This window comes from Protopterus annectens, chromosome 10.part0, assembly GCF_019279795.1.
Source record: "Protopterus annectens isolate FY-2018-M chromosome 10.part0, PAN1.0, whole genome shotgun sequence".
NCBI lineage: Eukaryota > Metazoa > Chordata > Ceratodontiformes > Protopteridae > Protopterus > Protopterus annectens.
In genome coordinates, this window is record NC_056744.1 from 593,873,663 (window position 1) to 593,886,205 (window position 12,543).

Below are 12,543 nucleotides of genomic sequence, written 5' to 3' on the forward strand. Positions count from 1 at the left end.
ACACTTACCATAAATGTAGATGTTAGAGTGCATTCACTGTTGCAGTCATTAAATTTGGGTAATCTGCTGGCAGGTTGCCCTCAGTCGGCCTGAATAACAAAGACTTGGGTCCTGCGTCAGTTGCTGTCTTCTCTTCCATGACATCAGGCCGTTAGGGGTATAAAACATGCAGCCGATGCCATTTTAATCAGTTTTTCTTGCCCCAGATGTCAGGTGTCCCCCAAAATGGGGAGCAAAAATATATATAAATAAACTGTAAATATATATAAATGCACCATAGAAACAAAAAAATTACCTTCAATTAAAAGCAGTTACACCACAAAGGCTTGAGTATAGTGAAGGAAAGAAAAGGTATAGAATGGGGAATGGCGGGTGGGTAACCCAGACTGCAACAGTGAATGCACTCAAACATCTACTTTATGTTAAGTGTACACAACTGTACTATGTTCTTCGTGTTTCGCTGTTGCAGTCATTACATTTGGGTAGAATCCCAAAGCTATGGATGGGAGGATGGAACTAAACAGCATTAGGAGCAGCTATAAGGCCCTGCAGGACTGCAGTGGCAAAGCCTGCCCTGGATTTAGAGAAGTGAGGTAAATGATAATGCTTTGTGAAGGTATGAACTGAGCTTCAAGTAGCAGCTTCTAGAATGTCTTTGGTTTGGGACCCCTCTGAGAAAAACTGCTGAAGTAGAGGCAGCCCTGGTGGAATGTGATCTGATCCCCTTGGGCACAGGTTTACCATGGTGCAAATAGCAGAAACGAATGCAGTGGCTTATCCATTTAGAAATAGTCTGCTTTGATATAGCCTTCCCCTCTGATCCTGCAGCAAATGCTACCTGTAGTTGCTCAGACGTTCTTAGAAATTTTGTCCTGTTTAAGTAGAATCTTAGTTGTCTGTGTACATCCAATGAATGCAGAATCCGCTCCTCCTTGTCCTGCGGATTTGGGTAAAATGTTGGCAGGTGAATGGTCTGGTTAAGAGCCACAATGGATACCACTTTAGGCATAAAAGAAGGAATGGTCCTGAGGGCCACCCTGTCCGAGTAAAAAATAATGAAAGGCTCCACTGCCATGAGAGCCTGCAGTTCTGAAACCCTTCTTGCTGAAGTGACTGCCAAAAGAAAAGCTGTCTTCCAAGATAGAAATGTTATATCTGCAGTAGGCAAGGTGAGTTTTTCCAGCACAAAATTGAGGTCCCATGCAGGAGTTGGTGCTCTCCTGGGAGGCCTTAAATTTTTGGCCCCTCTCAGATACTGTTTAAGCAATGGATGAGAAAAGAGGGGAGGCTCTGTGTTGTAATGAGCCGAGATGGCAGAGGCATGGATTTTTATTTAAGAAAAAGATAGGCCCTTGTCAAGCATCTCAGTTAAGTATTGTAAAATCTGAGGAATATTGGGCTGTGCTGTGTCTATTCCTTGGTGCTTGGTTCCAAGCACAGAATCTCTTCCATTTATCAGCATAAGATTTTCTAGTACTAGGCCTTCTGGCTTCCAAAATGACATCCATCACAGGTTTACTGAGAGATGTGGTTTGAATAATTAGTTGATTAGCCATGCTGCAAAATTCAGAGTTTGGAGCGGAGTGTGCAGAATTTGATAGTTCTGCTGAGACTGTAGGTGAGGTGGCAAGTACGGTACCACGGAGGAAGGTGTGACATATTCCTTAGAAAAGGGTACCAGTGCTGGCGAGGCCAGTCCAGAGCAATTAGGATCATTTTTAGTTTTTCCTGTCTGACTTTTAGTAAGACCTTGGAGAGTAGAGGCAGAGGGGGAAAGGCACAGACTGATAGGTTTTTCTAGTTGAAGGATAGAGCATCCACTTTCCATGCTTCTTTTGTGATGAGTTCTTGTGCAGAATTTGTCCTGATAGATTCGGGGAGAGGCAAATAGATCTAGGTCTGCGCGCCCCCATTTCCGTGTTAATATACTGAAGATTTGTGGATCCAGTTTCCATTCGTCCGGGTCTATAAGATTACTGCTTAGGTCGTCTGCCAGAGTATTTTGCTTTCCTGGCAGGAATTGAGCTTGAAGATGTATTTGGTAAGTTAAGGCTTTGTTCCACAAGGCCATGGCTAGTCTGCAAAGGGGGTAGGAATGTGTACCCCCCTGCTTGTTTATGTACCACATAACTGTGGTGTTGTCCGTCTCTATCAGTAGTTGTCCTGGATGAAGTAATTCTTGAAGGCTGTCAGAGCATTCTGAACAGCTAGCATTTCTTTCTGGTTGATATGCAGATGCATTTGGTTTGTGCTCCATTTGCCCTGAATGCATCTCCCTGCCAGGTGGGCCCCCCAAGCATAGTCTGATGAGGATGTAGTTAGGGTTTGGGTGGCAGGGGGTAGAGTGAATCACAGTCCCTTGTTATGGTGAAATGTCTCTGCCCACCAAAGAAACTCCTGTTGTAGGCAGGGAATGAGAGGAATCATTGTTTCCAGGCTGTGACAATGCTGACTCCATAAACTTTTTAGGTACCACTGAAGTTTCCTCATATGCAGTCTTGCATATGGAATTAGTAGAATGCAGGATGCCATGAACCCCAAAGCTTGTAGAATTTGTCTTGCAGATAACTGGGTTTTGTTGCCTTTGTTTGTCTGGCGTGAGGTAAGCCATCTGGGCAGTTGTATTCAAGCTTGCACCCAGGAATGCAATTATTTGAGAGGGTACCAGTTGTGATTTCATTTTGTTTATGGTGTACCCTAGGCATGCTAGAAACCTTTTTACAAACGCCAGATGTTGAAGAAGAGTGTCCTTGTCCTCTGCTTGAATGAGACAGTCGTCCAGATAAAGATAAATTTGAATGCTTCTTTGTCTGCAGAATGCAATTACTGGTGCCAGGCACTTTGTAAAGACCCTGGGTGCAGTAGATAAGCCAAAGGGCAGTGCAGATAATTGGTAATGCAGAAAACCTGCTTTGAAGCGGAGATATCTTCTGCATGATTCCCTTATGTGGATATGCAGGTATGCCTCTTTTAAGTCTATAGTTACTAACCAGGCATTATTGCCTAGCATAGGCAGTAGCTGTTGTAAAGTCAGCATTTTGAATTTTGGAATGTCCAGGAACATGTTCAGAACAGATAAGGCCAGTATTGGACACCATGAATTGTCTTTTCTGGGTACCAGGAAAAGTCTTGAATAAAATCCTTGCTCTTTTTCCTTTTCTGGTACTGGCTGAATAGCCCCCATATCCATGAGGGACATGACTTGTTTCCGGGCCTCTGCCAACTGGTTTTGTGGCAGATCCGGCCATCCTTTTGGAATTGGCAAAGTATGAAAATCAAATCTGTACCCCTGGGATACTATGTTTAATACCCACTTGTCCTGGGTAATTAACTGCTAATTTTGAGCATGAAGTGCTAATTTTCCCCCCAAGGGGACTGACAAAAGATAAGTGCTTGGAGATGGTAGAGGAAAGTCATTGTGACTGCTTACTACAGGGCTGTGCTTTGTTTCCTCCAGATTTGCAGGTGGAGGCACCCCATTGCTTTGACCTGTAAGAACCCTGTGATTGACATCTGGAGCCTTTTGAGCACCTGGGTTTGCCCTGAGTGGCTCTGTTGGACACAGGAAAGGACCAATTTTTATTAGGCCAGTGCCTACTGAACCAGTGTGGCTGCACTCGCAAGAAATCTTTTACAGTTTGCATAGATTTAGCTTTGTCTTCCATTTTCGTTAAAACCTCTTCTGCCTTATTACCAGAGTATCGTGCTGCAAAGGGGCATCCAACGATTTAGCTTTAACATGATCAGGCAGATTTTGCTCCTTGAGCCAGGCAAGCCTTCTAATCACAGATCCAGTAATGGTGGCCCTACAAGAGGCCGCCAAGGAATCAAAACCACATTGCAAAGTATGCTTTCCAAATTGTTCTGCTGAATGCAACAAATCCTGTAACTCTATTTTTCACACAATCAGAAATCAACATAATTTTCTTTTTCAGTAAGCCCATAATATGTTGTTGATATTTAAGCATATGAAACTGGCAGTTTAAAGCCCCGATTGCCAAGGTTGCAGACGTATAAACCTTCTTACCCCATCTATCCAGCGCCCTGGAATCTCTATCAGAAGGAGTAGGATTTTTGGCTGTAGAAGCCTCAACACCCTTGGGACCCTGAGATATAGTCTCAGGATCAGCAGCAGGATTTTTAAAAAGAAATTTGTGGAAGTCATGAACCCTGTAATATCTGTCTGGCTTACTAGGAGCTGGAGGCAGGGAATCAGGAGCCATGCTTGATTCCGAGAACACACCATCAACAATGTCTAATACAGAAGGTATTGCCAAAGGCCTATGCTGAGGAAGAAGGAAATCCCTAAGCCTCTTTTTTGATTCAGAGAAGTCCTGACTCTCCTAATGAAAATGTTCCCTTAAAGTATGCAAAGTATTTCCAAAAGAGTAATCCTCAAAAGGAGATGCAGATGGGATGGATTCCTCTGCATCAGAATCCTCACAGGGTGGAATAGAAAATTCCTGATCAGAAGAGGAATTGGAAGAAATGGAAACCTGATCTGAAGATTCATAATCAGTGCCTTGCTTAGGCCTGTTAGCGGGGGGTTGGGGGGGTTGGGAACCCCTGATGAAGGTAATTAAATCCTCAGCCATTTTGATCATCTGTTTTTTAGGCAAAGGGGCCTGAGCACGTGGTTCATGCGTCTGTTTTTTAGACATAGAAGCTGTTTTTGACCTTGGTTTTTGTTGCTGGCGTTGGTTTAATGTAAAAATGTTGAGGCCTGAAAACACCCTCAGAAGCTGGTGCCTGCTCAGCGGTTCCAGACCCATCCAAGGGAGAGACATCCGCGGGTTCAATACTTTGCGAATCTCATGGTATACCGGACTCCGAATGCGTCTCGGTAGAGGCCTGCGACTCAAAAGTAGCGGTTATCAGGGGCTGCAAAAGCACCTCACTGAGTACCGGCAAACTGGCGACAGGCTTAGGAAAAGCTTTGTCATCGGTTTTGGACCTCGACGGTCTGTCTCTGTCTTTTTCCTTGCATTTTTTGTGAACTTCGGTAGTCGGATTGCTAACAGATGACATTTCAGTGTAGTTAAATCTTGAACCAAAATATTTAGAAGCAAAAATATACTGACGCTTAATAGCGCGTTGGTTAAATTTAGCACAAAACCGACGGCAAGGCACGTTGTGATCAGGGCCTAGGCAAGGAATACAGTACAAATGAAAATCTTATGAGGTATTTGCTTCCCACAAGTAATGCAATTAACTTTTACTGACATCAGTAAGGAGCAAGAAACGGTTTCCCCAATGGGGTACTTAGCTTTAGTTTGATGACTTCGGTTCTGAAACTCGAATATGAAAATTTCAGGAGTCGGCCGACTGGCACCTGCGAACTGCTTCTGCTTCGGGCACTGCGCGGCAAGAAAGACTGATTAAAATGGCGTCAGCTGCATGTTTTATACCCCTGACGTCATGGAAGAGGAGACAGCAACCGACGCAGGACCCAAGACTTTGTTATTCAGGCCGACTGAGGGCAACCTGCCAGCAGATTATCCAAATGTAATGACTGCAACAGTGAAACACTAAGAACATCAACAGTATCTAAAGCTAGTCCTGTGCATTAAGGCCTTCAATGGTAAATACACTACAGAGGCAGTGGGAAACACAGAAAAGAATGGTATGGGATTTAGAACAAACTCTAATATTGGATTCCAGCACCTCTGACTCAGTTTTCATTAAACAAACATCTGCCTCATGTCTCGGCTCCAAGATGACAGTCTTGAAATGGAAATGGAAGATGGAACTTCCTCAGCTATAATCTGTGGCTCACATGGGCCCAGTCCAGAGTACCCAGACCTATGACCAGAAGAATCAACCACTACATCCCCCACCCTGTGGGTGAGAAAAGGTATACCAACATCAACCTGAGGGTCTTGATAAAGGCTGAAGACAGGTTAGGGTTCACACCCTGGGTCCCTAACGGTGAGCTCACAATCTGCAGCACCCAGCTGGACACTGGAATTATCAGGTGATGTCTTAGGATTGGACATGGACACCAACAGCTCTGTTCTTGTGTCAGTGCACAGAACTGAGCCTGGAACTCGGACGGAGATCCTCATAACTGATCACCTTGTACAGAGCTCTTGACCACTGCCATTTGTTAAGTGGACCAACAACATTTCTCCTTGGATGATGAGTGGCCTTATGAACTTCTGGCACTTGAAGCTGTCATTAGTCAGTAAAGGCAATGTTAGTGCTGCTCTCAGCTTGTAAATGGACAGCCAAGGCAAAACTTATTGTAATCTTTAGGCAATAGAAATTTTACAGACAGGTATAAAAACTGAGGTCCAGACAGTAGTAGTATTAAAAAAAATAGATGGAGGACTCCACGGATGAATGCATTTCTGCAAAGTTCACCTTAATTTATGGTGCAAATCAGCTATGTGCTGATGTCTCTAAATGCAGCATTCTGCTGAAAAATGCAGATTTCTCAATATGGACAGTAAATAATCAACAGAGAACCAATCAAAAGCAGGGTCCTCCACATCTGATCTACAGCCCACAACCAAAAATACTATATACTATGCAATCACATAATTTACTAAACCTTAGTTAGATGTATCAGCAGTATTAAAAGATCTCACTAATGCCAGAGTATATTGTCACCACTGTATCCAAAGAAAAAGGGAGAGGAGCTCTCCTGAGAAGACAGACTTGTGAAGTACCCTTAAACCTTTAAAATCACTTACCAGACGAGATTTGACCCTTTTGGGCAGCTCTTCATCAAGTGAGTACAAGCCATCTCTCTTCACTACCAGCTGAGATCCATCTTCAAATTCCACCTACAGAGAATGAGGTTAAATAAGGTTTTCTAACAGCAAACTGATACAATACACCTTCTGAGACCACAAAAAGCAATGGTTAAACGGCAGCTGTAGAGTGTGAACCATATTACTTCAATCATAATGGATTCCCTGGCCTAATTATATGAAAACCCAAAGTATGCCTAGCTAAGAAACAAATTACTGTGTTCAGCAAATTATTTTAATTTTGTTTCTAAAAAGTAAACCTATGTAAACACCTGCCTCAATACAAACTCTTTAAAAGTTTTGCCATTGGTAGGGCAAATTCTTGTGACCCCTCTGCTGCCAGATGGCATTTGCTACAAGCAGCCTTACAACCAGTCTTCACATGGACTACCATTTCTGATGGCAGTCTCAAGAAAAGAATAAAAAACAGCAGTCATACTTTCCTGACAGATAAAATACATATTTTTTTATCTGTTAGTTTTCTTTCAGTTATGTGTCAGTTAACAACTTCCTCCTCCCACACTGCCACAAAATCTGAGAAAGCAAAAATCATCCACATATTAATTTCAGTTTTCTGCTCATCCTCTTCCATTTTACCCCACTCTGTAATGGCAGCCTGGAGAAGCAGGACATACACAACGCTGGGTATAATGACCAATGCTTACTTCTGTATGCAACTATATTCCCAGCTACAATGAGCAGACTGCTTGGCTTGTATTTGTTATGCATATACACAGAGCTGGCTGGAATACAATACCTTTGCCAACTGTCAGATAAGTAAGCTGCCATCAACCAGTCTAAAGAAATAAATATACAGAGAAAGCTGCCAGTCTGTCCTGATAACGAAGATTTTTGAGGTCACTGATCTTTTAGTTAGGAAACTGAAATATCTCAAATTGAGGGACATATTTAGACAAACGCATCCAAAACTGGAATTATTTTTAATAATGAGTCTGATGATATTTGAATAAAGGGGATATAAGAATTCTTTAGATCTAAAGGAGAATATTTAGATCTACAGGAGTTCTGCTTCAAGTCCTTTGGTCCTGATCTTCTGCCTTCTGCACATGAATGCACGCAACCCTTTCCTCTGTCGACTGAGGTGTCAATGAGCAACTATAAAGACATGCAACCAGTCCAGAACGCCAGGTATTTGACTCCAAAAATGGGGGAGTCATCTGGAAGCTAATGGGGAAAAAATACAACAGAGACATATAAACCTCTAATACCCAAAGCTGGAATCTTTTCTAATCAATCAAAAAGCACACATTTCCACAAGTGAAATGTAGGTTGAATAAAAAGTACCCACTGCATATAGCTCTTTTGTGAAAAAAACATAGAGTATTACGAGTATTCATAAATCCTAAAAGGGTAGGAAAGAAAAGCATTAGAAAGGCAAAATCCTGTAGTAGTGAAATACCAAATGAAGTTCTGTTTCTATAATGAACAACAAAAGTTGTGCTTAGAAATGTATGCACTGAGGAACAGAGTTAAGCTGATCTGCTAAATGGTAAAGAGCAGACTGATGGCAAAAGACAATGCAGCTACAGCAATCCATCTGCAAACAGTCTACTTGGCAAATGTGTTACCTACCTTGATAAAGAAAAACAGAATCGTTGTGGTTTCCTAAGCTAATGCACATTATGAAGGTAAAATCTTAAATGACTGAATAAAAGCAGATCCAAGATGGCAGCACTCTGAGTAACTGGATGATTTAGGGTTCTCCCAGTGCAAAAACAGGAATAGTGAAAAAGACAGTAAAATTTGTTCTATTTGAATAAAACTGAGTTTAAGTGCTAACAGCATTAAACATCCTATAAGGAAAAGTACAGTTGTGTACACTTACCATAAATGTAGATGTTTGAGTGTATTCACTGTTGCAGTCATTACATTTGGGTAATCCTGTTGGCAAGTTGTCCTCAGTTGGCCTGAATTCCAAAGTCTTGGGTCCTGTGTCGGTTGCTGTCATCCCTTCCCTGACGTCAGGTCGTCAGGGGTATAAAAGATACAGCCGACGCCATTTTATTCAGTTTTTCTTGCCCCAAATGTCAGGTGCCCCCAAAAGGGTAGGCTAGATATATATAAATATAAAACATACATGCACCACAATAAACTTTACCTTCATCTACAAGCAAATACACCACATAGGTTGTATAGATCAGAGAAGTAAAGATAAGTTCCAGCAGCAAAAAGGGGGATGGCGGGTGGATAACCTGGACTGCAACAGTGAATACACTCGAACATCTACATTTATGGTAAGTGTACACAACTGTACTATGTTCTTCGTGTTTCACTGTTGCAATCATTACATTTGGGTAGAGTCCCAAAGCTATGGTTGGCAGGGCTGGAGCTAAACAACATTAGGAGCGGCTATGAGGCCCTGCAGAACTGCAGTGGCAAAGCCTGCTCTGGATATAGAGTAAAGTGGCAGATTGTAATGCTTTGTAAAGGTGTGTACTGAACTCCAAGTAGCAGCCACTAAAATGTCTTTGGTTGGTACTCCCCTGAGGAAGGCTGCCGAAGTGGCTGCAGCTCTGGTTGAATGTGGCCTAATGCCCTTAGGCACTGGCCTGCCATGCTGAGAGTAGCAGAAACGAATGCAGTGACCTATCCACTTTGAAATAGTCTTCTTGGAGATAGCCTTTCCTTGTGATCCTGCAGCATATGCCACTAGTAATTGTTCTGTCTTTCTGAAAACTTTAGTTTTGTTCAAGAAGAATCTAAGTTGTCTGTGTATGTCCAAAGAATGCAGAATTTTCTCCCCCTTGTTCTGTGGATTTGGATAAAAAGTTGGCAAATGAATAGTTTGGTTAAGGGCTACACTGGACACCACCTTAGGCATAAATGTAGGGTTTGTCCTCAGAGAGACCCTGTCTGGATAAAAAATGATAAAAGCTTCCACAGCCATGAGAGCCTGTAGCTCTGACACTCGTCTTGCAGAAGTTATTGCTAGGAGCAGAGCTGTTTTCCAAGATAAGAATTTTATATCCGCAGTAGCAGCTAGCTCAAAAGGAGGTAGGGTGAGTTCTTCCAATACATAACTGAGGTCCCATGCAGGCATTGGCAGTCTCCTTGGAGGCCTTAAATTTGTGGCTCCTCTGAGGTACTGCCTTAATAAAGGATGAGAAAAGAGTGGTGGCTCTGTATTGTAATGAGCCGAAATAGCACAGGCATGAATTTTAATTGATGAAAAAGATGGGTCTTTGCCCAGCATTTGGTACAGCTGTGTCATTTCCTTGAGCTTGGTTCCAAGCACAAAATCTTTTCCATTTTCCAGCATAGGATTTTCTAGTACTAGGCCTTCTGGCTTCCAAAATGACATCCATCACAGCTTTACTGATAGGTGTGCTATGTATGGCTACATTATCCGCCATGCTGCCAGGTTTAGAGTCCTGAGTTGGCTGTGCAGAATCAGATTGTTTTGTTGGGACAGTAGGTGAGGTATTTGCGGCAAGATCCAGGCTGGGCTTTGAGACAAGTTCCTTAAGATCGGATACCAGTACTGGTGGGGCCAGTCTGGGGCAATCAGAATAATTTTTGGTTTCTCCTGTCTCACCTTTAGGAGTATCTTGGGGAGGAGAGGCAGTGGAGGAAAGGCATATACTGACAGGTTCTTCCAGTTGAAAGATAAGGCATCCACTTTTCATGCTTGTCTGTGATAAGTCCTTGTGCAGAATCTTTTTAGTTGATAGTTGTGAAGGGAGGCAAATAGATCTATGTCCAGGCGTCTCCATTTCTTTGTTATCATGCTGAAGACTTGTGGATCCAGGTGCCATTCGTGGGGATCCATGAGGATTCTGCTTAGTTCGTCTGCCAGAGTATTGTCCTTTCCTGACAGGAATTGTGCCTGCAGATGAACTTGGTAAGTCAATGCTGTGTCCCATAAAGTCATGGCTAGTCTGCAAAGGGGTTAAGAATGCGTGCTCCCCTGCTTGTTTATTTACCACATGACCATGGTATTGTCTCTGTCTTTATCAGTAGTAGTCCCAGATGAATTAGGTCCTTGGAGGCTGTCAGGGCATTTTGAACAGCTAGCATCTCTTTTTGATTGATATGTAGATGCATTTGATTTGTGGACCAGCTGCCCTGGATGCCTCTTCCTACCATGTGGGCCCCCCCAGGCATAATCTGATGCAACCGTTGTTAGAGTCTGCCTGGCTGGGGGAAGTGAGAATGGCTGTCCCTTGTTTTGGTGACCAGCCTTTGCCCACCATCAAAACTCCTGTTGCAGGCAGGGAATGAGTAATCATTGTTTCCAGGCTGTGGCAATGTTGTGTCCAGACCCTTTTTAGGTACCACTGAAGTTTCCTCATATGCAGTCTTGCATATGGAATTAGTAGGATGCAGGATACCATGAAGCCCAAAGCCTGCAGAATTTTTCTTGCAGATAACTGGGCCTTTGTTGCCATTTCCTTGAAATAGGTAGTCAGTTGCCTTTGTCTGGCGTGAGATAAGCCATCTGGGCAGTTGTATTTAAGCTTGCACCCAGGAATATTATCTCTTGAGAGGGTACTAGTTTTGATTTCTTTTCGTTGACTGTGTACCCAAGGCATGTTAAAAGCCTTTTCACATAGGCCAGATGCTGTAGTAGAATGTCCTTGTTCTCTGCTTGAATGAGGCAGTCGTCCAAGTAAGGATATATTTGTATTCCTCTTTGTCTGCAGAAAGCAATTACTGGTGCCAGGCACTTTGTGAAGACCGTGGGTGCAGTAGATAAGCCAAAGGGCAGTGCAGAGAATTGGTAATGCTTTGAACCAGCCTTAAATCTGAGGTATTTTCTGCATGACTGTCTGATTGGGACATGCAGGTATGCCTCTTTTAGATCTAAAGTGACGAGCCAAGCCTTTCGGCCCAGCATCGGCCGACGTTGCTGTAAGATCAACATCTTGAATTTTGGAACATCCAGGAAAGTGTTTAAAATGGATAGGTCCAGTATTGGTCTCCATGTTTTGTCCTTTCTGGGCATCAAGAACAGTCTCGAGTAAAATCCTTGTCCCTGCTCTTGCTGTGGCACTTGTTGAATAGCCCCCATGTCCATGAGGGATGAGACTTGTTTTGGAGCCTCTGCCCATTGATTTTTTGGCAGGTCTGGCCAACCGTTTGCTCTTGGCAGGGTATGGAAGTGAAACTTGTAGCCTTGTGACACTATGTTTAGAACCCATTTGTCCTGGGTTATAATGTGCTAATTTTGAGAAAAAAGTACTATTTTTCCCCCTAAGGGTGCTGCCAGTAGATAAGTGATTGGTGCAGGCAGGGGGAAGTCATTGGGACTGTTTCCTGTATGGTTGTGATTTGTCTTCTCCACTTTTGGAGGTAGAAGCACCCCATTGCTTAGACCTGTACGAACCTTGCGGCTGGGATCTGCCTCTAGTGCGTCTGGATCTGCCCCTTTGAGGTCTGTCGGACACTGGAAAGGACCAATTCTTTGTAGGGCAGTGTCTGCTAAACCTTGGTGGTTGTACTTGTAAAAAATCTTTGACCGTTTATATAGATTTAGCTTTGTCCTCCATTTTCTTTAACACCTACTCTGCCTTAACACCAAACAAGGTATCATGCTGTAATGGTGCAGCTCATAATTTAGCTTTGACATGATCTGGCAGATTTTGTTCCTTTAACCAAGCATGCCTCCTAATTACAGAACCCTTAACAGTGGCCCTGTAGGAGGCCTCCAGAGAATCAAAACCACATTGCAAAGTATGCTTTCCAACTTGTTCAGCTGCATGCAATAAATCCTGCATTTCATTGTTATCTGCACATTCAGAATTTACCAACATTTTCTGTTTAAGCA

At 43.0% G+C, this 12,543-nt stretch overlaps 1 protein-coding gene across 2 annotated transcripts in view; it reads right to left on the reverse strand.

The window, feature by feature from the left end:
* KDM4A (lysine demethylase 4A) overlaps nucleotides 1-12,543 on the reverse strand; it is a 2,334,711-nt gene that overhangs the window by 112,210 nt on the left and 2,209,958 nt on the right. For both annotated transcript variants that reach the window (XM_044085421.1, XM_044085420.1), the window contains exon 21: nucleotides 6,696-6,788. In XM_044085421.1, the coding sequence (XP_043941356.1) occupies nucleotides 6,696-6,788 (93 nt within the window). The remainder of the gene's footprint in view (nucleotides 1-6,695; nucleotides 6,789-12,543) is intronic.